The following is a 24,744-nucleotide window of genomic DNA, read 5'->3' as shown; positions in this document are numbered from 1 at the left end:
AATGGGACAACTTTTGGAGTTTGCTTCACAAGAACTTTCTGGAAAGATTCCTAAGTGAGCTCTTGAGGACAGGATGAGAAGCTGATATTATCTTGGCTTCCACGGTGCCACTCCCAGTAGGTGCTGTGACCAGAATACGACTCTTAAAAAGAGGAACGTACCCGCAAATGTGAAGTGTATAAAAACAGGGCGTTACAAATCCTGCTCTCTTCATCTTTGTCTGGCATCTGGAACACCATGCATGCTTTCTGAACTGTAACAATCCATTGTTCATATTTCTGTGTTCCAAATTCCCTGTTTTGAATTTAAGTTTTCTGTTAAAAAAAAAAAAAAAAAGTTTTTCACTGTGTCATATGGTCAGTCATTTAGGGTTATAAACAGGCCTCACCCTCTAACTTTTTCTTTTTTTTTTTCTTGAGGTAGAGTCTCACTCTAATGCCCAGGCTGTAGCACAATGGCGCAATCCTGGCTCACCACAACCTCTGCCTCCTGGATTCAAGCGATTCTCCTGCCTCAGCCTGCTAAGTAGCTGAGACTACAGGAGTGTGCCACCACACCTGGTTAATTTTTGTATTTTTAGTACAGACAGGGTTTCACCATGTTGTCAGGCTGGTTTCGAACTACTGACCTCAGGTGATCCGCCTGCCTCGGTCTCCCAAAGTGCTGGGATTACAGGCACGAGCCACTGCACCTGGCCTAATTTTCTGTCTTACTCTCTGCAAAGAGGAATTCCTCCTGAAATAGTCTTAAGTAGTCTAGTTAAAACTATTTAACTGGATTCAGACTGGTGAAAAGGTGGAGGCAGGGTACCTGAGGTGGGAGGAGTAAGAAAATAGAAACTCATGTGACTCCATCACCATCTCTCCATCCTTCTGCTCCTTCCCCCATTCAGACAACACCACTGTGCTGCTGGATAATATGACAACCTCCAAACTGTTCTCCCTACCTCTTGCCTTGTTCCCTCCCTTGAGTTGTAAGCAGTGCATCTGTGTGTTTGTGTGTGTTTGATTGTTTCTTGAGTACTATGTACCAAGAATCAAAGTACCTTACATTTATAATTTCACTTAATTTTCACAACCCATGAGATACATATTACATTTCATATACTGGGAAACTGAAGTTCAGAAAAGCCAAGTAATAAGCAATTTACCTGAAGTTACACAACAAGCACATGGAGAAAGGGCAGGAATTCAAACCCACGTGTCAGATGCCCAAGCTCTACTGGCTCTATGAGCTGACAACCAAAGCAGCCCCGAAATAAATAGTAGACATGAAAAACCCAACTTCACCTTTAAATTGAAGTAAAAATAACAGGTCTCAAGAGCTTCATCAGAGGACGATATATAAAAGCAGGAGACTGGCCGGCCACAGTGGCTCATATGTGTAATCCCAGCACTTTGGGAGCCCCGGGTGGGTGGATCACGAGGTCAAGAGATCGAGACCATCCTGGCCAACAGGGTGAAACCCTGTTTCTACTAAAAATACAAAAATTAGCTGGGGATGGTGGTGCGCACCTGTAGTCCCGGCTACTTGGGAGACTGAGGCAGGAGAATCGCTTGAACCAAGGAAGCAGAGGTTGCAGTGAACCAAGATCACGTCACTGTACTCCAGCCTGGCGACAGAGTGAGACTCTTAAAAAAAAATCAAGGAGCAGATTTAGGACTCAGTACACCCTATGTTCTGCTTTGCGGTGAACTTGGGCCTCCTGTTCTCCAGAGCAGCATTCTCAGGGCCAAGCATAGAACTGGCCCTCAAAAGACACTTATCACAGATGCATCTGTCTGTGTGCGTCTCCTAGGATAAGCCTCAGTGGCTTGGTTCAAAGCTGGAGCATCTGCTGTGGTCCAGGCTCTGTGCAGGGTGCTGGGGATAAAAAGATGAGACTATGGCTGTGTTCTCAAGCAGCTAAGTCTGTGAGTTACTCTGGTATCAGTTCGCCAGGGCTCCTCGTGAAGAGCACAGTATAACAAAAGTCACAGGCAAGAGCTGTATTTCTGGGTTAAATTCTTCCCCTCACTCATTCATTTTCAGTAATAGGAACAAAGGAGGCTACCCAAACAAGTAGTATTGACATGCTTCTTTCCAAGTTGCAGCTACAATGAGGCGGCCAGCAGTAAAGAAGATGAGCCAACAGGTACTGATTGAACCTGGGTAGGTGTAAAAATAGCCTAAGAAATTTAGAAATGAGCAGCTAACTGGATTCGGACTGGCAAAAAGGTAGAGGAAGGGTACCTGAGGTGGGAGGAGTTAAGAAAATAGAAACTCACGTGACTCCATCACCATCTCTCCATCCTTCTGCTACTTCCCCAGTTCAAACCACATCATTATGCTGCTGGATAATATGACAATCTCCAAACTGGTCTCCCTTCCTCTTGCCTTGTTCCCTCCAACCCATTCTCTACCCAGTGGTTAGAGGGAGTTTGCAAAATTGCAGATGAGAAACCATCCCACCCCACTGCTTAAAAGCCTGTAGTGGGCTCCTGCAGCCAAAATCCTGCCCCAGCTCACAGACTCCTCCCCATAATCTGGCCTCTGCTTGCTTTTGCTTCTCATTTCTGGCCACTCTCCTTTCAGCATTCTACAGGACTAATGGAAGTCCCCATACTCTTTCTAGTCTCCTGGCCTTTGCATATGCTATTCCCTGTGCCTGAAACACACCTTATCACCCCCACCACACCAGCTGCTTTAGTATTAGTATTACTTCTCTAATTTTGGCCTTACCATTAGACTAGAAATGCCCTGAGGCCAGGCGCTGTATCTTAGGATTCATGCTGTATTCCCATCACCTAGAACATTCCTTAGCACTAAATGAATGAACATATGCATGAACACATTCAGGAAACTGCGAAATCAAAAGGATTCAGGTAGGGAAGTAGTAGAATATAACACTGGAAAGATAAGTACAGCTTGGTTGTTCAGGCAGAGCTCAGACTGCAGGTTAGAGGCGTGAAGATTATCCTGTAGGCAAAGGGTTTTTAAGCAGTACAGGGACATGATAAAATGTATTCATGAAGATTAACTAGTTCATGAGGGGTTGAATGGGAGAGCAGAGGTAGGCAAAATCAGCTAGAAGGCTGTTAGAACAATTATAATAGAAATTAAACTGTGAAAGAAAAGGGGAGAGAAAAGCAAAATAAGTGTGAGAGGAGGAGAGACTCCATGAGGTGTCTTACAGACGTCACATTTAACATCTCTAAAACTCAAAACTCACCTTGTACCTGCCAAGGCTGCTTCTAGTCCTGGTACCAGGACCACCCACTGGCATTCATACAGGTGCCTAAGCCAGATGCCTGGGGGGAAATCAGCCCCTCCCGCCCCTTTCTCATCCCCACCCAAATCCGGTTAGCCATTCAATCATAACACTCACAGTTGGAAGCATCTCATGTGTCTCCTTCCTTCTCCAATCCATCTCTACTGCCTCTCTTTGGTCCTTCTCATTGACTGGTATCTTTATTACATCACTAATCAGTTTTAAATCTTCACTTTTTTCCCCATTGTTTTTAGGATAAAATTCAAATCCAGGCCCTTCACTGTCTCCCCCTGGCCCATCTCTAGTCGCACTCCTTTAATGCTGGGAAATGTGCTAGGTGATTGCCCCTAGGTATAAATCTGAGACAGTAGAGGAATGGTGGTTTCATTCAGGTAAACAGGAAAGTCAGGCGGGAAAGCTGATTTAGAAGGTAGAGAAAGCAATGAACTGACTTAAGTATGGTTATTTTTCAGGTGCGTGTGTCTGGATGAACTTACTTTGGATTTAAAAGGAAAAAAAGAAAGAATAGAGGAGGACATATAGAGGACAATAGAGGAGGCTCCTAAATAACCTATAATCAAGGAAGACAACCTCTGGATATGGTCTTGAAATTGTCTGAACTAAGGAGAACGCAAAAAGACGACAGTGAACAATAAATGGCTATTCCCAAGTAGAGAGAACACAAAATATGAGATTTATCTCACTGAGGTCTTTGCAGATTCTCTTTGCCAGACTCTCTGTGTCCCTCATCAGCTGAGCTATGCTGCATTTAAATTTGTCACTAATCCATGATTCCACTTTCCTGAAAACTAGAGACATCAAAAAAAAAAAAGAAAAAAGAAAAAAGAGTGAGTATGTTTTCAGGAAGGACAGATTGTAGTTCAAAGTAGGTATCTCTAAAACCTTTCTCTGCCTTTGATACTTCCTCTGAAAAACCTAAGGTTCCAGGCTCACTGGCAGGTGGTTCAGATGATGTAACAAATGATCAAAATGCAATGGCTCCCTGTTGCTTCTTGTACTAATTCTAACATCTGTCTTTCATGGTGTAGGTCTAACTAGCTTTTTTTTTTCTTTTCTTTTGATTGAGACCGAGTCTCAGTCTGTTACCCAGGCTGGAGTGCAGTGGCGCGATCTCAGCTCACTGCAACCTCCGTCTCCTAGGTTCAAGTGATTCTTCTGCCTCAGCTTCCCAAGTAGCTGGGAAAACAGGCGCACACCACCATGCCCAGCTAATTTTTGTATTTTTAGTAGAGACGGGGCTTCACCATATTGGCCAGGCTGGTCTCGAACTCCTAAGCTGGTGACCCACCCACCTTGGCCTTCCAAAGTGCTGGGATTACAAGCGTGATCCACCGTGCCTGGCCTAACCAGTTTCTTACTGTGGCTGTCCTGTTACCTATTCTCTGATGAGGCTGGCATCTCTCACGTCTCTACAAGTGTCACAATCTAACCCTGTCTCTGTGCTTTGATATTCTCCCTCCCCACACAGCCCCCAGCGGTATTCACACTGATCCTACCATTTATCAATGTATTATTTCAGCCTAATTATTAATTGCCTGCAACGTGCCATGCTTTGATTATAGACAGTTGAAAGAACACACTTCATGCTCCATACAGGGCTGTGATCTTAAGGGAGAGAAATATACATGGCTAACTAACCATAGCAGTTCTCTAACAGAAGTCCATGTAAAGTGTGGCTGGGTGTGGTGGCTCACACCTGTAATCCTAACACTTTGGGAGGCTGAGGAGGGTGGATCACTTGAGGTCAGGAATTCAAGACCAGCCTGGCCAACATGGTGAAACCCTGTCTCTACCAAAAATACAAAAAATTAGCCAGGCGTGATGGCACATGCTTGTAATTCCAGCTACTCAGGAGACTGAGGCAGGAGAATCACTTGAACCCAAGAGGTGGAGATTTGCAGTGAGCCGAGATCGCACCACTGCACTCCAGCCTGGGCAACAGAGCGAGACTCCGTCTCAAAAAAAAAAAAAAAACAAAAGTAGTAGTACACGCAAAGTGTCACAAAACACAGGGAAAGTAACACCTAATTCTTCCAGGGAAGTCAGAGTTGTAGAATAAATACAGGAAGAAGAAAGAAGAAAGCAAGAGTAGTCATGTATATTCCATCACAACTTGGCACAGAAAAAGAAAAAAAAAAGAGCAGTGATGTACAAACGAAGCATAGACAAAAGGTGGGAGAGAGAAAGCACACGGCATGATTGAGCAGCCCAGAGGAATGCAACATGGTTGGGTTTATGAATGTTTGGAGGTGATGAAGCTCACAGGGCAGGAGGAATCAGATTACAAATAAATTCATAGGTGACACTGAAAAGTTGGGATCGGGTACATCAAAATCCTTACTTACAAGCAGCCTTCAAAAACGAACTTATCTATACCACTCCCTATTACATGTCTATTTGTTCTACCTCAGACATACAGTCACATACTACTCAGAGAGCAAGGGTGAAGTCATATATATTTTCTGTATCCCTCTCTTCCTTGCAGGGTTAGTATAATAATAACATCAATAAACAATTGTTAGTCTTATTAAAAAATCGTATCAGATCTTTGGAGGAGTGACATCATGAATTCACATCATTCCATTTCAACTAAAATGATCAAATACATATTCAAACAGTGATGACCACACAGGCACAGAGCATGGGAAAAGGCTGAGTGAGCCCAGCTCTTGGCTATCTGATGCCTAAATTCTCTCATCACCTCTTTTGCATTGCTAGTACATTTATAAGAGGTTTTTGGAACCAAAGAGGGAGAACGTTTGCTCTCTACAGGCCACTTCTGAGGTTCATCCATTGCTTGGGATGAGAGCTCAGTTAGAGAAGCTAAAAATGTGACTATTACTCAAGTTTGGGGTTAAATATTTTCTACTAAACAGAGAAAGGGTCAAAGTTCAGTGTTCGTCTAGATGGCTCTGAACTAGAAGTAGCAAAAGAGTAACAGAATCTCAAGGGCTTGTTACTGGATCCAACTTACACTTCTGGGGCTTATAAACAACTTGCTCCAGTTCCTCCAGATTGTGTTTGACTGTTGCTATCACTGACGCATCAAGAGAAGCACACAGCTTGCAGATATAATCCAATGCTTCATCTGTGTTTTTGGCATCCCCGACACCAACCGAGGCAGTCAGCCCAATGACCTGTAAGGAGCATTCAAAATCATTAGATGCCTCAGAAATGGTACAATGTTTCCACAATCCCTCATATAATTCTTTCCTGCTGAGGTAGGGCTTTTGTTTTTTTGTTTTTACTAACACAGTGTATGGCACATGGAGGCACATAATGCGTATTTACTAAGTGAACAAATGAATAAAGGAACCAAAATTCATAATGAGTTGTACAATACGGACTTGGGACCTGAGAAGGACATCTTCAGTGTGGCCATAAGAGTAAGAAAATAGGAGTTAGGAAGATCATAACTCTTCTGAAGTATTCGTCTGACTTTGGAGATACCTGGGGCAGTGGGCCTGAAGATCCTCCAAGTTTCTGATCTAGATAATTAAACATGATCATATTGTATGGGTGCTGTTTAGTAGGGTTGTGGCATTCATCAAATATCACTAAAGTAAAGATGGACAGTGATGGAATTGTTCCCTTTTTAAGGTTGTTCACAAGAATCTGTGGCGCTAAAATGATGATGTCATTGTTCTCAACAATCTGTTCCACTGGGACATTCTCAGCTGTTGCTCCAGAAATGCCTGTAAACTCTATACCTGGGAAATGATAGAAATTCCATATTACTAACCACGATGTGAATAAGGAACCACAAAGATGAAATGCTAGATCAGAACATCAACTGATTAAATTCTCCCTGAGTCCAAAAGAAGTATAGCTGTAGGCAAGTCCTTAGCACAGAGCCTGACACATAGTAAGTGATCAATAAATCCAACCTAGTTTGGATCAATAAATCCAATAAATCTCTCATATGTATATATATATATATATATATGAGACAGAGAGAGAGAGAGTTTACTGACCATCACGCCAGGCAAAGAAAGGCATGGAGTCAGATAGAATCCAATCAGGTGTTATTTTAAATTTTGTTATAAGTGATATCCCTATCAAAAAGAAAAAAATAGAAAAAAAATAGGGAATTCAATTTGGTATTGCACAAAGTGATATACTGGATGAAACTAGGTACAACACAATTGTTGAGGGGAGGGGTATTGCAAACTCAAATTAGTTACGTAATTTAGGTCATGGTGTAACTTGAAACTAAGGGGCCTGAATTGAAAATCTAACTGCCCTGGGCTTGGAACCCGCTGAAGTCACATTAAAAAGTGCTTGAGAGGAATCACCCAGGATGATTATGTTTTAGTCTTCAGTGCCAACCACCACCTCTGGCCACCAGTACCTGCAGCCTGTGAGATGGTAACAATAGCATGACTGTAATGACTGACCCAGAACCTCAGCTCACCTGAAATGAGGGTGCTGTAACCGGGTTGGCAACCTCAGTTTTCTTGGGACGAGAAAGCAGTTCCCTTACTGAAAAGGTGTCTTTTTAACCCCTGGAAGGTATAAATTTAATACATAAATAATGAAGTCAATTAATAGTAATACATTTGTGTTAAACTTAGGAATGATCTGTATATATTTGGTATTTGTAGGTTTTGTGATGTGTAAGAGAATTTGGCATATCTGAGATTACACTGTAAATGTGTAATTAAGTAACTGATTTTTGACTTGTGATTTCGCATTAAAAGAGAATCTGATGAGTTTAGTAAACAGTGCTGGAATGTTTATGAGAATCTGAGATTCACCATATTTACGACTTTAATCTATTAAATTTACAAGAATAATTTTAAGTGCTTAGAAAGGTTTTGCTTGTTAGGCACCAAAGTGCCCCAAACAAAAACAGATGCATCACATTTATATATAAATGTACTTCAAAAGGCTTAAGGGGATTTAATAAAATGAGTTGTAAATGAGACTGTTTCAGGGAATTTGGATTTACAGTTAGGATAATAAAATTCGAAATTAATCTTAAAGGCTTAGGGGAAAATAGGTTTTTATAGTTTGTTACTTTTTTCTGCACCCAAAAAGTAATAATTCTGAAGTCATCAAGAACTCCAACTGACACTTGCTATATCTAAAAATGAATTCAGAATTGTTCCCTACCCTAGGAGCTAAACATTGGCTCCTGAATAGTGAACAGCAGTACCACACGCACAGGGGTTCAGATGAGTCCTGGGGCACCCTCGCTCCTCCCTGTCCTCCTCTCCACATCTAAATAGCTCCCTGGCACTTACCCATCCTTCATGCCTTTGGGATCTGCCCTCCTGTCTCCCCTGCCCCTTGGGACAGCACCGCCCCTGCCCCAGGTTTCTCAACTGCCTCGCAGGAATCTCCCTGCCTCTGGTCTTCTCTCCTCTCACCTTTCTCTTCTTCCATTAGAAGAATTGCAAAGACACTGCTGAGTGGAGAAGGAAGCCCAGCCTACGTGACTCTGGCTGTCTTTGTGTATCTGCTGGCCCTGACAGCCCCAGAAGTCGGTAGATGGTCCTCCCAAGTCTGAGTTGCAGCTTTTTGCCTACAATGTCACTGTCTTCCTCACCAGCCCAGCCTGCTGTTGTTGTTGTTCTTTGAACCTTTTTAAAAATTTTATTGATGCATAATAGATGTACATAGTCTGGGGGTATGTGCGATAATTTAACACATTTATATAACTTGTAAAGATCAAATCAGTGTACTTGGGATATCCATCACTTAAATATTTGTCTTTCCTTTATGTTGGAAACATTCAAATTATTCTCTTCTAGCTATTTTGAAGTGTACAACAGATTGTAAACTATACACACCTTAATGGTCTAACACTAAGCCTTATTTCTTCTATCAAACTACATTTGTACACATTAATCAACCTCTCTTCATTTCCTCCTCCCCCCTACTCTTCTCAAACTCTGGCAACCATCAATTTATTCTCTATCTTAACGAGATTCACTTTTTTAGCTCCCACATATGGGTGGGAATAGGCGACATTTGTCTTTCTGTACTTGGCTTATTTCACTTAACATAATGACCTCCCATTCCATTCATGTTACTGCAAATGACAGGATTGCATTCTTTCTTATGGCTGAATAATATTTCATTCTGTATATAAACCATGTTTTTTAATCCACTTATCCATTGATGGGCCCTTACGTTGATTTCATATTTTGGCTATTGTGAATGGTGCTGCAATAAACATGGAAGTGCAGGTATCTTTTCAATATATTGATTTCCTTTCTTTTGGATCTATAGCTTAGATGTTTTCTAAGGTCCTTCCTTAGGTTTTTCTAAGTATATAAGTATATATTTTACATTCCGAACAGTGGGAATGAAAAAAAAAGCCATTTTATCTGAGGTGAGATGATATCTCATTGTGGTTTCCATTTCATTTCTCTGATGACTAGTGACGTTGAGCATTTTTTCATACATCTGTTGGCCATTTGTATGTCTCTTTTGAGAAACATCTATTCAGATCTTTTATCCATTTTTAAATCAGATTATTTGGGTTTGTGCTAATGAGTTGTGTGAGCTCCTTACACAATCTGGTTATTAATCCTTTATCAGATGAGTAGTTTGCAAATATTTTCTCTCATTCTGTGGGTTGTTTCTTCACTTTGCTGATTGTTTCCTTTGCTGTGCAGAAGCTTCTTAGCTTGAGGAAATCTCATTTGTCTAGTTTTGCTTTGGTTAGCTGTGCTGTTGAGGTCTTACAGGAAAAATTTAATGTCATGCAGCATTTTTCCAATATTTTCCTCTAGTAGTTTTATGTGTTTTTAAGTATTTAATCCGATTTTTGATTTTTGTGTATGTGAGAGATAGGAGTCTAGTTTTTTGTTTTTGTTTTGTTTTGTTTTTGTTTTTTTCTTGAGATGGGGTCTTGTTCTCTCACCCAAGCTGGAGTGCAGTGGCGTGACCATGGCTCACTGCAGCCTCAAACTTCTGGGCTCAATTGATCCTCCCACCTCAGCCTCCTAAACACCTGGCCAATTTTTTTTTTTTTTTTTTTGGTAGAGTTGAAGTTTTGCCATGTTGCCCAGGCTGGTCTCAAACTCCCGGGCTCAAGATATCTGCCTGCATTGGTCTCCCAAAGTGCTGGGATAACAGGTATGAGCCACTGCACCCAGACAAGTTTCATTCTTATGCATACAGTTATCCAGTTTTCCCAGCCTCATATATTGAAAAGATATTTATTGCATGTTCTTGACTGACAATGCATGGATTTATATCTGGGTGCTCTGATCTGTTCCATGTATGTATCTGTACCTATCTGTATAGCCAGTACCATGCTAATTTGGTTACTATAGCTTTGCAGTAAGTTTTTTGTTGGTTTTTGAGACAGAGTTTTGCTCTGTTGCCCAGGCTGGAGTACAGTGGCGGGATCTTGGCTCACTGCAACCTCCGCCTCCAGGGTTCAAGCAATTCTTCTGCCTCAGTCTCCCGAGTAACTGGGATTACAGGCACGCACCACCATGCCCGGCTAATTTTCATATTTTTAGTAGAGACAGGGTTTTGCCATGTTGGCCAGACTGGTCTTGAACTCCTGACCTCAGGTGATCTGCCCACCTTGGCTTCCCAAAGTGCGGGCATTAAAGGCGTGAGCCACCCCACCCAGCCTGCAGTAAGTTTTGAAGTCAGGTAGTGTGAAGCCTCCAGCTTTGTTCTTTTTGCTCAGAATTGTTTAGGCTATTCAGGGTCTTTTGAATTTCCATATAGATTTTAGGAATTTTTTTCCTATTTCTGTGAAGAATGTCATTAGTATTTTGATAAGCATTGCATTGAATCTGTAAATTGCTTTGGGTAGTATTGTCATTTCAATACAGATTCTTCCAATACATGAGCATGGAATATTTTTTCCATTTTTTGGTGTCCTCTTCAATTTCTATCATCAGTGTTTTATAGTTTTCCTTGTATAGATGTTTCATTTCTTTGGCTAAATTGATTTCTGTGTATTTTATATTCTTTATAGCTATTGTAAAGAGGTTTCTCAATTTTTCTCAGATTATTCACTGTTGGCATATATAAATGCTACTGAATTTTGTATGCTGATTTTGTATCCTGCAACATTACTGAATTCATTTATCAGTTCTAACAGTTTTTTTGGTGGAGTCCTTACCTTTTTCTAAATATAAGATCCTGTTGTCTCAGAGCAAGGCTAATTTGACTTCTTCCTTTCCAATTGGGATGCCATTTATTTCTTTCTCTTGCCTAATTGCTCTGGCCAGGACTTCCAGTATTACGTTGAATAAAAATGGTAAAAAATAGGCATCTTAGTCTTGTTCCAGATCTCGGAGGAAAGGCCTTCAATTTTTCCCTGTTCAGAACAATGTTAGCTATGGATTTGTTATATATAACCTTTATTATTTTGAGGTATGTTCCTTCCATTCCCAGTTTGATGAAGGTCTTTATCATAAATGGATGTTGAATTTTATCAAATGCCTTTCTGGCATCTATTGAAATAATCATATGTTTTTCATTCTTAGTTCTTGATTCTGTGAATGTCATGTATTATGTTTATTGGTTTGTGTATGTTGAACCATCCTTGCATCCCGGGGATAAATCCCACTTGATCATGATTAATGATCTCTTTAATGTGTTGTAGAATTTCGTTTGCTAGTATTTTATTGAGAATTTTTGCATTTTGGTTCATCAGAAATATTGGCCCATAGTTTTCTTTTCTTGCTGTATCCTTGTCTGGTTTTGATATCAGGGTAATGCTGGCCTCATAGATAGAATGAGTTTGGAAGTATTCCTCCTCTATTTTTTTTGAAGAGTTTGAGTAGAATTGGTATTAATTCTTCAGCTTTGTTTTTGTTTTTTAAGAGACAGTCTTACTCTGCCACCCAGGCTGGAGTGCAGTGGTGTAATCTTGCCTCACTGAAGCCTTGAACTCCTGGGCTCAAGTGATCCTCCCATCTCAACCTCCTAAGTACCTAGAACTACAGGCATGCACCACCGCACCCAGCTAATTTAGAAAATTTATTGTAGAGAGTCTGAATGATCTTTCCATTACTGACAGTGGGGTGTTAAAGTCCCCTACTATTATTGTATTGCAGTCCATCTCTTCCTTTAGATTGCTTTTCATATTTGGGATCTCCGGTGCTGAGTGCCTATATATTTAAAATTGTTACATCTGCTTGAGAAATTGACCCCTTTATCATTATACAGTGACTTTCTTTGTCCCTTTTTACAATCTTTGACTGACTTGTAGTCTATTTATCTAACTATAGCTATAGGTACCTCTGCTTTTGTTTTTCTTTTTTTGGTTCCAGTTGTATGGACTCTTTTTTTACTCCTTCATTTTCAGTCTCTCTTTACAGGTGGGTTTCCTGTAGGCAGCATATAGTTGGATCTCATTTCTTTATCCATTCAGCCACTCTGCCTTTTAATTGGAGAATTGAGTTCCTTTATGTTTAGTATTATTATTGACAACTAAGGACTTACTACTGTCATTTTGTTGCTTGTTTTCTGATTGTTTTGTAACTCCTCTCTTCCTTTCTTCATTTCTTACTGCCTTACTTTGTGGTTCAGTGATCTTCTCTGGCAGTATGTTTTAATTTGTTTTTGTTGGTTTTTTTTGGAGACAGAGTCTTGCTCTGTCTCCTAGGCTGGAGTGCAGTGGTGCAATCTCAGCTCACTGCAACCCCTGCCTCCCAGGTCCAAGTGACTCTCCTGCCTCAGCCTCCCAAGTAGCTGGGATTAAAGGCACCTGCCACCATGTCTGGCTAATTTTTGTATTTTTAGTAGAGACAGGGTTTTGCCATGTTGGCCAGGCTGGTCTTGAACTCCTGAGCTCAGGTGATCCACCCACCTCGGCCTCCCAAAGTGCTGGGATCACAAGTGTGAGCCATCACGCTCAGCCTAATTTGTTTTTTATTTTTAGTGAACTCACTATAGGGTTTTGCATTGTGGTTTACAAAAAAAAAAAGAAACTTATAGATGTAACATTATTTTAAAGACATGATATCTTATTTTAGATCACATAGAATAGAAACAAAGAAAAAATGAAAATAAAAGTTTACACTGTAACTCCATCGCCTCCACATTTTGAATGTTAGTTGTTTCAATTTACATATTTTTATATTACCTGTCTCTTAACGGGTTGTTGTAGCTATTACTGTTTTTGACAGATTTATATTTTGGGTTTCATACTAGAGTTATAAGTGCATTTCATACCACAATTACAATATTAGAGTATTCTGCATTTGTGCATGTACTTAATTTTACCAGTGTGTTTTATACCTTCAAATATTTTAAATTTTGTTTTGTTTTTCCATATTACTGGTTTTTTCTTTCAGATTGAATAACTCCTTTTTTTTATTATTATACTTTAAGTTTTAGGGTACATGTGCACAATGTGCAGGTTTGTTACATATGTATACATGTGCTGTGTTGGTGTGCTGCACCCATTAACTCTTCATTTAGCATTAGGTATTATCTCCTCATGCTATCCCTCCCCCCTCCCCCCACCCACAACAGTCCCCAGTGTGTGATGTTCCCCTTCCTGTGTTCATGAGTTCTCATTGTTCAATTCCCACCTAGGAGTGAGAACATGCGGTGTTTGGTTTTTTGTCCTTGCAATAGTTTACTGAGAATGATGATTTCCAGTTTCATCCATGTCCCTGCAAAGGACATGAACTCATCATTTTTTATGGTTGCATAGTATTCCATGGTGTATATGTGCCACATTTTCTTAATCCAGTCTATCATTGTTGGGACATTTGGGTTGGTTCCAAGTCTTTGCTATTGTCAATAGCGCCACAATAAACATACGTGTGCATGTGTCTTTATAGCAGCATGATTTATAGTCCTTTGGGTATATACCCAGTAATGGGATGGCTGGGTCAAATGTTATTTCTAGTTCTAGATCCCTGAGGAATCGCCACACTGTCTTCCACAATGGTTGAACTAGTTTACAGTCCCACTAACAGTGTAAAAGTGTTCCTATTTCTCCACATCCTCTCCAGCACCTATTGTTTCCTGACTTTTTAATGATGGCCATTCTCACTGGTGTGAGATGGCATCTCATCGTGGTTTTGATTTGCATTTCTCTGATGGCCAGTGATGATGAGCATTTTTGCATGTGTTTTTTGGCTGCATAAATGTCCTTTTGAGAAGTGTCTGTTCATGTCCTTTGCCCACTTTTTGATGAGGTTGCTTTTTTCTTGTAAATTTGTTTGAGTTCATTGTAGATTCTGGATATTAGCCCTTTGTCAGATGAGTAGGTTGCAAAAATTTTCTTCCATTTTGTAGGTTGCCTGTTCACTCTGATGGTAGTTTCTTTTGCTATGCAGAAGCTCTTGAGTTTCATTAGATCCCATTTGTCAATTTTGGCTTTTGTTGCCATTGCTTTTGGTGTTTTAGACATGAAGTCCTTGCCCATGCCTATGTCCTGAATGGTATTGCCTAGGTTTTCTTCTAGGGTTTCTATGGTTTTAGGTCTCACATGTAAGTCTTTAATCCATCTTGAATTAATTTTTGTATAAGGTGTAAGGAAAGGATTCAGTTTCAGCTTTCTACATATGGCTAGCCAGTTTTCCCAGCACCATTTATTAAATAGGGAATCCTTTCCCCATTTCTTGTTTTTGTCAGGTTTGTCAAAGATCAGATAGTTGTAGATATGCGGCATTATTTCTGAGGGCTCTGTTCTGTTCCATTGATCTATATCTCTGTTTTGGTACCAGTACCATGCTGTTTCGGTTACTGCAGCCTTGTAGTATAGTTTGAAGTCAGGTAGCGTGATGCCTCCAGCTTTGTTCTTTTGGCTTAGGATTGACTTGGCGATGCGGGCTCTTTTTTGGTTCCATATGAACTTTAGTTTTTTTCCAATTCTGTGAAGAAAGTCCTTGGTAGCTTGATGGGGATGGCATTGAATCTATAAATTACCTTGGGCAGTATGGCCATTTTCACAATATTGATTCTTCCAACCCATGAGCATGGAATGTTCTTCCATTTGTTTGTATCCTCTTTTATTTCATGGAGCAGTGGTTTGTAGTTCTCCTTGAAGAGGTCCTTCACATCCCTTGTAAGTTGGATTCCTAGGTATTTTATTCTCTTTGAAGCAATTGTGAATGGGAGTTCACTCATGATTTGGCTCTCTGTCTGTTATTCGTGTATAAGAATGTTTGTGATTTTTGTGCATTCATTTTGTATCCTGAGACTTTGCTGAAGTTGCTTATCAGCTTAAGGAGATTTTGGGCTGAGACGATGGGGTTTTCTAGATATACAATCATGTCATCTGCAAACAGGGACAATTTGACTTCCTCTTTTCCTAATTGAATACCCTTTATTTCCTTCTCCTGCCTAACTGCCCTGGCCAGAACTTCCAACACTATATTGAATAGGAGTGGGGAGAGAGGGCATCCCTGTCTTGTGCCAGTTTTCAAAGGGAATGCTTCCAGTTTTTGCCCATTCAGTACGATATTGGCTGTGGGTTTGTCATAGCTCTTATTATTTTGAGATACGTCCCATCAATACCTAATTTATTGAGAGTTTTTAACAGGAAGCATTGTTGAATTTTGTCAAAGGTCTTTTCTGCATCTATTGAGATAATCATGTGGGTTTTGTCTTTGGTTCTGTTTATATGTTCTATTACATTTATTGATTTGCATATGTTGAACCAACCTTGCATCCCAGGGATGAAGCCCACTTGATCATGGTGGATAAGCTTTTTGATGTGCTGCTGGATTCGGTTTGCCAGTATTTTATTGAGGATTTTTGCATCAATGTTCATCAAGGATATTGGTCTAAAATTCTAAAATGAAGTTTTAAGTCTTGATTCTGGAAGATAGTTCTAGAACTAGCACTAGTCCAATTTCAGAGGTTTTTATTGCACCCATTAAGAAGCCATTCTATTTTCATTGAAGTCCAAAATACTTTAAAAGTTAACTTAAAACTTTGGTAGTTTGCTTGAATGTTGCTCTCACATGTACCGGGAAGGTCCTCAAGGTGTTAATATCCCAAAAGAGTATTCACGCGTTATCAATAAGAATCCCTACTGTGCTGGATCATTAGTTCTCAACATTATATGTATTACCATCCATCCACCTCTAAAGTCTCCTCTGCATAGCACAGAGTTTAATTTTTTCCAATGAAAGAAACTTCAAAATTAAAGAGATGTCATTACTCTAAAGCAATCATGATATCCAGACACCACCATCTTAAGTGGTAAGTAAGATTCCACTTACCACTACAGACTAACATGAAGAGATCTTTCCCAGAGACTAAAGAGCTGGGGCAATTTATTAGCAAACTTTTGAGAAACATATACTTCAAGACTGTACTCATTAAATAATTGCTCCCCCGATATACAGAATGCAACCTTCCCAACATACTCTTACTGAGCTCTTTGCACATTTCATTGTTACATCAAATTCCTTTGTCTGATAATAGCTCAGTCTTCCTGAGCTCAAACTGGTATATCTACCTTCTTTGTTTTTAAACTAAAATCTTTTTATAATCATTTTTTAAATGCAAAAAAAATGGCAATGAATGAAGAAGACCTGAAAGGTCTTCTCTCAAGCTTCTAACAGCTCATTTCAAATATTTGGTGAGTACCTACTCTGAGCTAGAAACAGTGCTGGAACATGAGGACACAGCCTTTGTTCTTCTTAAAGTAATTAATCAGAAGAGATATTCCCATAAGTAAAAAGATTCCAGTATGTGTCATGTGTAGTGATCGACCTATGTATCAAGAAATAATGAGTTATCCCGAGGGAAACATGTTAAAATGTCATCAGTGGTGATTCTGAGTGATTACTTCCTAAGCTCCTTTATCTTTTCCAGATTTTCTATGATATGGTATAATATGCATTTACTGCTTTTACAGCCTGAATAAAAATCTAAATAACCAAAATAAAATAATAGAAATAGTACTAGTAACATTTATTGACTATTATATACCCTGTGTGCTACATGCTTCACATGCATTATCTCACTTAATAAAATCACTCTATTAAAAAAGACTGTTATCCATATTTCAGAGAGGAGGGAGTCAAAATATGAAAAAAATTGCTGGAAATGTCTTTTTCAGCTGGAATTTTTACTTATTTCCTCAGAAATAAGCAGGGGTTGGGACAAAAACAATCAGTTGTGTAAACAGAAAGAGTCGGAAATAGATGCCATTTGTTGGATGTATAACCATACGCACGCAACTTAATCTCAGCGAGCCTCAGTTTCTCCTATTGTATTGTATTGCAAATGACTTAGTAGGCCCTAACTCATTTAGGTTCCCAAGAATAACTCACTTAGGGTTCTCAAGAATAAATGATATTATGTATAAGAAAAATAAAGAACCCTTTCTGGCAAATAACTGACGACAGAATGTTATCACCATCGTCATCAGTATAGTCCGAAAAACCTGGACAAATTATTTAATATCTCTGAGTTCAGTTTCTCTACCTGTAAACTGGGGATAAAAATACCTACACCATGCAGTAACTATGAGAATTACATGAGATAATACACAGTACAGTGCCTGGCATGTGGTAAAAGAGTCAAAACAGCTATTATAATTATCCACAGGACAAACAAAATGGAGCTGGCTAAATAAGGTACAGTACATGCATATGACGAAATACTTTGCTGCTGAATATGTAAGGACATGATAAAAATATTGACAATGCATAGCTGTTTAAAAATTATGTAGAGTAAAATTCTTTAAAAATATATAAATATATGTTACAAAATATATGAAAAGTAACAAGAATACATTCCAAGATCTACAATTCGTGGATTTTTTTTTTAACTAACTCAGTTAAAAAAAAAAAATTAAACAATTCTCACTATTATCACCACCACTGTATGAAGCAAGATGTTAAAGCAACAATTTTTAAAATCCCATATATATGTATTCAGACAAGCAGGAGCATCATGCCCAGATACCCCATTCCATTACATTATCACCAGGATTCTTTAACATACAAATATTCTTCTCTGACATTAAAAAAAGGGATTACTTTAAAACTTCTCAAATTTTAGTGAGAGAAAAGGAGTCTATTTTGTTTCTAAGACATACATTTTTAATTCCCACAATTCCAGGCTTTCACATTTTGTATTAATACAGAAAAATTATTCTGACTAAAAATAGGAAGAAAACAACATTTGCACAAGGGCAAATTCACCCCAAAAGACTGAGAATTCTAATTCTTAAAAGGAATAAAAATTAATGTCAGGCGCGATGGCTCATGCCTGTAATTCCAGCATTTTCAGAGGCTGAGGTGGGCAGATCATGAGGTCAGGAGTTCGAGACCAGCATGCCCGTCTCTACTAAAAATACAAAAAATTAGTAAGGCATGGTGGTGTGCGCCTGTAGTAGTCCCAGCCACTCAGGAGGCTAAGGCAAGAGAATTGCTTGAACCCAGCAGGCGGAGGTTGCAGTGAGTAGAGATCATGCCAATGCACTCCACCTGGGCAACGGAGCCAGCCTCCACCTCAAAAAAAAAAACCCTAATTTTTAAAATGAATATTTCACAATATAGGTGACACTAAAGTCACAATTCTGAGACTGTGACCAGAGCAGAGTGTCATTAAATTAACAAGAAGAAATAAAAAATTATAGTTTCTTAATTTCTAAAAAATTAATAGGCTAACATGAAAGGTGATATTCAGCAAAAGGTAGAAATAACTATCAGAGATACTGAAAAAAACATGAATCCTGGCTTGGAAAAAACATATTAGATATTATATTGTAAAACAGTTAAGAAATGCTATTTCATTAATTTCAGGGTTTTACCTGTTTCTCTTCCTACCTTCATCGCAAATTATGTATCACTCAAATTAATAACATTTAAGGAGGGAGGGATAGCATTAGGAGATACACCTAATGCTAAATGATGAGTTAATGGGTGCAGCACACCAACATGGCACATGGATACATATGTAACAAACCGGCACATTGTGCACATGTACCCTAAAACTTAAAGTACAATAAAAAAAAAATTAATAACCTTTAACCACCGACTACACATGGACATGCAACATTCATTCAACCTTGAAGGTGGGAAAGAAAAGAGAACTCTCAAAAGCACAGAAATCACCCTTTTAAGCTGCAAATTTTACAGAAGCTCTAATACTAAGCAGATTCTCCCCAGCAAAATGCATCTTTTCTTAATGCACAAAGGTCCAAGATATCCGAACAGTGAAATACAATCAAGATACCTGAATACATGGAGAGCAAATTATTTTAGTACTGTTCTCTTAGTGTCCACAAAGTAAGCCTCAGTAGCCCACAGATTTTATTTTCAGTATTCTAATACTGTCTCCCTCTACGGTATAAAAAAGGAAATTGAAAGATTTTTATCATTTATTTCCCTTAAGACATAATTAAGAAAACTTCTTTCAATTTGTTTTCCCCCAAATAGTTTTTAGAGTTAGTAATCTAACAAGATTATGTTTGTGTGTGTGTGTTTGTGTATATATATATATTACATATATATTATTAATATATATTATATATGTGTGTATATATATATTATACACACATATATGTATAAAATATGGAGATTCCAGGGACAGGACAAGAAAAATAATCATCCTTTAGAACAAATCCTTAGAATCTAAGTTCTTCAATTCAAAACTCAGGAAAAAACTAAGCAAAGGCATACTAGTTTGGTTGGGAGTCAAGTGTATGTATGTGTCCTGGGCCAGGTTGAGTAAGCTTAGGGAAAGATTTAGAGTCCATTAACTTCAGATTTTTTTCCACCTGCAAAACTAAGACTAAAAATACTCTGGCAGTGTCACAGGACTAAAACTAGAACCCAATTTTGATTGATTCACTGAACTAAGCACCCACTGTGCAATACACATGGCAAGGGCTGCCAAGTTTAGCAAACAAAAATGCAACACAGAACACACTTATATAATAAAAAAAAATAGGCCAGGTGCAGTGGCTCACGCCCATAATCCCAACATATGGGACGCCGAGGCGGGTGAATCACTTGAGGTCAGGAGTTCGAATCCAGCCTGGCCAACATAGTGAAACCCCCGCCTTTACTAAAAATACAAAAATTAGCCACATGTGGTGGCACATGCCTGTAATCCCAGCTACTCAGGAGGCTGAGAAAGGAGAATTGCTTGAACCAGAGAGGCAGAGGTTGCAGTGAACCAAGACTGGGCCACTGCACTCCAGCCTGGGTGACAGAGTGAGACTCTGTCTCAAAAAAAAAAAAAACTAAATAAATAATTCATTATCTATCAGAAATACAAACTTAATTGAGCATGTTGTACTTTATCTGGGAACCCTAACTGGGGCACATACAAACATACAAAATAAGACATGCTTCTGGCCGGGTGCAGTGGCTCACGCCTGTAATCCCAGAACTTTGGGAGGTCGAGGCAGGTAGATCACGAGGTCAGGAGATCGAGACCATCCTGGCTAACATGGTGAAACCCTATCTCTACTAAAAATGCAAAAAATTAGCCGGGTGTGGTGGCAGGTGCCTGTGGTCCCAGCTATTCGGGAGGCTGAGGCAGGAGAATGGCATGAACCAAGGAGGCAGAGCTTGCAGTGAGCCGTGATCGTGCCACTGCACTCCAGCCTGGGCGACAGAGTGAGACTCTGTCTCAAAAAAAAAAAAAAAGACATGCTTCTTAACCTCAGAGACTTACATAGGAATGAGGGATATGAAATGTATACATAAACGAACTACTATACAAGGAAGAAAAGTAGTTGCTTAGCATTTAAAGAGGAAAGGGGAAGAAAGGCAAACTGAGAACACACTAAGTAGGATTGAAAAATGGTTAAAATCAACAAATGCAAGATACAAAACAGAAAAAAGAATGAGAGATGACAGTGCTTAATTACATCCTCAACTCTAGCCACACAGATCTGTGTATTTACCACACATCCTATTCTTCCACCAGTATATGAGATGGCTCGGTAATACAAGCTCTTAAGTCATTTATCATTTATTCACACTCAATTTAAATTACTTCAAATGGACATGCATTACCAATCTCTTGACAGACATACACCAAAAAAATCAAATTTATAATTTTCGGAAATATCTCCCTTTCAAATCTACCTAGAGTTTTGTGCTTGATTACTCAAAATTATTTTATTAAACAAATTCTACACAATGTGGACAGGACCAGAGACAGACCAAAATCCTGATAAGGGTCGGGCATGGTAGCTCACGCCTGTAATCTCAGCACTTTCGGAGGCCGAGGTGGGTGGATCACCTGAGATCAGGAGTTCGAGACCAGCCTGATCAACATGGTGAAACCCCCGTTTCTACTAAAAATACAGAAATTAGCCAGGCACGGTGGCATGTGCCTATAACCCCAGCTACACAGGAAGCTGAAGCAGGAGAATTGCTTAAACCCAGGAGGTGGAGGTTGCAATGATCTGAGATCATGCCGCTGCACTCCGGCCTGGGCAACAAGAGCAAAACTCTGTCTCAAAAAAAAAAACAAAAAAAAAACACTTGATAAGATTTCATCCCTTTTCTCACTTTCTATTGTCCCAAGCAGCTATTTCATAAATCTGCCTCATAATTAACCAGCTCTGTTCTTCACAATCTTTAAATGAATAAATAGGCAGATCCTTTTTAGCTAGATGCAAAAAACTACTTCACTTTGCACTTCCTGCTCCAACCCTCCGAACCTGTCTCCTTTCTGCTGGCCCAGTTACCATTCCTCATGACACAGGCCAACCCTGATCCTATTCCACAACAGGAAACTTCACATGTCCTTAGAACTTCAAGTTAATAAACAGTAACACAGTTTGCTGCAGGACTTTGTATAAAAAGGAGTAGTGGCTGGGCGCCGTGGCCCACACCTGCAATCCCAGCACTTTGGGAGGCCAAGGCAGGCAGATCACTTAAGGTCAGAAGTTTGAGACCAGCCTGGCCAACAATGGTGAAATCCCATCTCTGTTGAAAATATAAAAATCAGCCGGGCATGGTGGCAGGCACCTGTAGTCCCAGCTACTCAGAAGGCCGAGGCAGGAGAATCACTTGAACCCAGGAGGTGGAGGTTGCAGTGAGCTGGGATTGTACTACTGCACTCCAGCCTGGGCAACAGAGAGATTCTGTCTCAAAAATAAATAAATAAATAAATAAATAAATAAATAAATAAATCAGTAGTAATGGAAAAAGCCTACCTATATCATTTATTCACATTAACTCATTTACCATTATACCTTCATGTAATTTTACAGCTGAAAGGACTCCAGAGCTCATTTGGTCCACAGACTTCCTTTCAAAGGTACTGAGAATTTAGTCACAGTCATTTTGTGCCTAGACTAAGTTCACAGGGCAAGCCAAGATCCAGAGTCAGATATCTTGATTTTCAGTTCAGTACTTTTCTTACTAAACTAATTATTATCTACATTTTTAAAAAAATTGAGGCAGAGTCTCACTCTGTCACCCACACTGGGAGGCCGAGACGGGCGGATGACGTGAGGTCAGGAGTTCAGGTCCAGCCTGGCCAACATAGTGAAACCGTGTCTCTACTAAAAATACAAAAATTAGCCACGCGAGCCGGGCGCGGTGGCTCATGCTTGTAATCCCAGCACTTTGGGAGGCCGAGGCGGGCGGATCACGAGGTCAGGAGATTGAGACCACGGTGAAACCCCGTCTCTACTAAAAATACAAAAAATTAGCCGGGCGTGGTGGCGGGCGCCTGTAGTCCCAGCTACTCGGAGAGGCTGAGGCAGGAGAATGGCGTGAACCCGGGAGGCGGAGCTTGCAGTGAGCCGAGATTGAGCCACTGCACTCCAGCCTGGGTGACACAGCGAGACTCCGTCTCAAAAAAAAAAAAAAAAAAAAAAAAATTAGCCACGCGCGGTGGCGCGTGCCTGTAATACCAGCTACTCAGGAGGCTGAGACAGGAGAATCGCTTGAACCAGAGAGGCAGATGTTGCAGTGAGCTGAGACTGGGCCACTGCACTCCAGCCTGGGCAACAGACAGAGTCTCTGTCTCAAAAATTAATTAATTAATTAAACATAAAAAAGGAGTAGCCATGGAAAAAGCCTACCTGTATCATTTATTCGCCTGAACTCATTTATCATTATACCTTCATATAATTTTACAGCTGAAAGGACTCCAGAGCTCATTTGGTCCACAGAATTCCTTTCAAAGGTACTAAAAATTTAGTCATAGTCATTTTGTGCCTAGACTAAATTCTCAGGGCTGGCAAAGATCCAGTCAGATTTCTTGATTTTCAGTTCAGTACTTTTCTTACTAAATTATACTATTATCTATATTTTTTTTTTAATTGAGGCAGAGTCTCACTCTGTCATCCAGGCTGGAGTGCAGTGGCATGATCTCGGCTCACTGCAACCTCCATCTCCCAGGCTCAAGTGATTCTTCTGCTGAAGCCTCCAGAGTAGCTGGGATTACAGGTGCGTGCCAACACGACCAGCTCATTTTCATATTTTTACTAGAGATAGGGTTTCGCCATGTTGGCCAGGCTGGTGTATAACTCCTGGCCTCAGGTGATCCGCCTAACTCAGCCTCCAAAAGTGGTGGTATTACAGGCATGAGCCACCACGCCTGGCTATTATCTACATATTTTGAATGATAGTTAAATATTCTCTGAATATTAATTCTATTGTATAGCTTTCTTTTTGAAAATATAAAGGAATCTAAAACTTAGTTACTGAAACTGTAATTTTTCATTATTCCTTCATAATGAAGTAACATAATATTTAGCGTAATTAAAAAACAAAACAAAAAAGCAGATTCATCTTTATGGTAGTTTGTTCCCCGCCCCACCTTTTTTTTTTTTTTTAGACGGAGTCTCACTCTGTCACCCAGACTGCAGTGCAGTGGCATGATTTTGGGTCACTGCAACCTCCACCTCCTGGGCTCCAGGGGTTCTCCCGCCTCAGCCTCCTGAGTAGCTGGGATTACAGGCACCTACCACCACATCTGGCTCATTTTTGTATTTTTAGTAGAGACAGGGTTTCACTATGTTGGCCAGGCTGGTCTTGAACTCCTGACCTGAACTGATCCGCCTGCCTCAGCCTCCCAAAGTGCTGGGATTACAGGCATAAGAATCTGCACCCAGCCTAAAAAGCTTTTTAAAGAAATAGAATATATTAGCGGGCTTGGTGGGATGACATGCACCTGTAGTCCCAGCTACCTGGGAGGCTGAGGTAGGAAGACTGCTTGAGCCCAGGAGTTTGAGGCTGCAGTGAGCTATGATGGCACCACTGCACTCCAGCCTGTGTAACAGAGCAAGACCCTGTCTTTTAAAAAAATAATAAAATTAAAAGTTACTTTTATTCAATTCCACCATAATTTTTAATAATTAAAAAGACTTGAAGGCCTTCATGCCACCATAATTTTTAATAACTAAAAAGACTTGAAGGCCTTCATGCCCAAAACAATAAACATTATACTGAATTAAAGACAAACACTTCCAATTTTCCTTAACTTTTGTCTTAGCCTATCATAAAAAGCCCTACAAGTGATTCAAACTGTTGGACCTAAATAAATGTAATAAGGTTTTAGTAAGGAACAGATAATCATTTTGACCATACTAA

General features: G+C 39.8%; 2 protein-coding genes across 3 annotated transcripts in view; both read right to left on the bottom strand.

The window, feature by feature from the left end:
• RIGI (RNA sensor RIG-I) overlaps positions 1-7,270 on the bottom strand; it is a 54,071-nt gene extending 46,801 nt beyond the window's left edge. Inside the window, 5 exon segments of the mRNA XM_058445907.1 lie at positions 162-307; positions 3,943-4,059; positions 6,246-6,408; positions 6,722-7,047; positions 7,246-7,270. Of these exon segments, the coding sequence (XP_058301890.1) occupies positions 162-307; positions 3,943-4,059; positions 6,246-6,408; positions 6,722-7,047; positions 7,246-7,270 (777 nt within the window).
• LOC131384401 (protein SGT1 homolog) overlaps positions 6,841-24,744 on the bottom strand; it is a 37,138-nt gene continuing 19,234 nt past the window's right edge. For both annotated transcript variants that reach the window (XM_058445357.1, XM_058445356.1), the window contains 2 exons: positions 7,686-7,776; positions 6,841-6,981 (listed from right to left, as the gene is read on the bottom strand). In XM_058445357.1, coding sequence (XP_058301340.1) covers positions 7,770-7,776 — 7 coding nt within the window. In that variant the 3' untranslated portion in view covers positions 6,841-6,981; positions 7,686-7,769. The remainder of the gene's footprint in view (positions 6,982-7,685; positions 7,777-24,744) is intronic.

Source organism: Hylobates moloch, unplaced genomic scaffold, assembly GCF_009828535.3.
Source record: "Hylobates moloch isolate HMO894 unplaced genomic scaffold, HMol_V3 SCAFFOLD_10, whole genome shotgun sequence".
Lineage (NCBI taxonomy): Eukaryota > Metazoa > Chordata > Mammalia > Primates > Hylobatidae > Hylobates > Hylobates moloch.
Note: the sequence above shows the minus strand (reverse complement) of the source record. Positions and strands in the feature narration are given on the sequence as shown.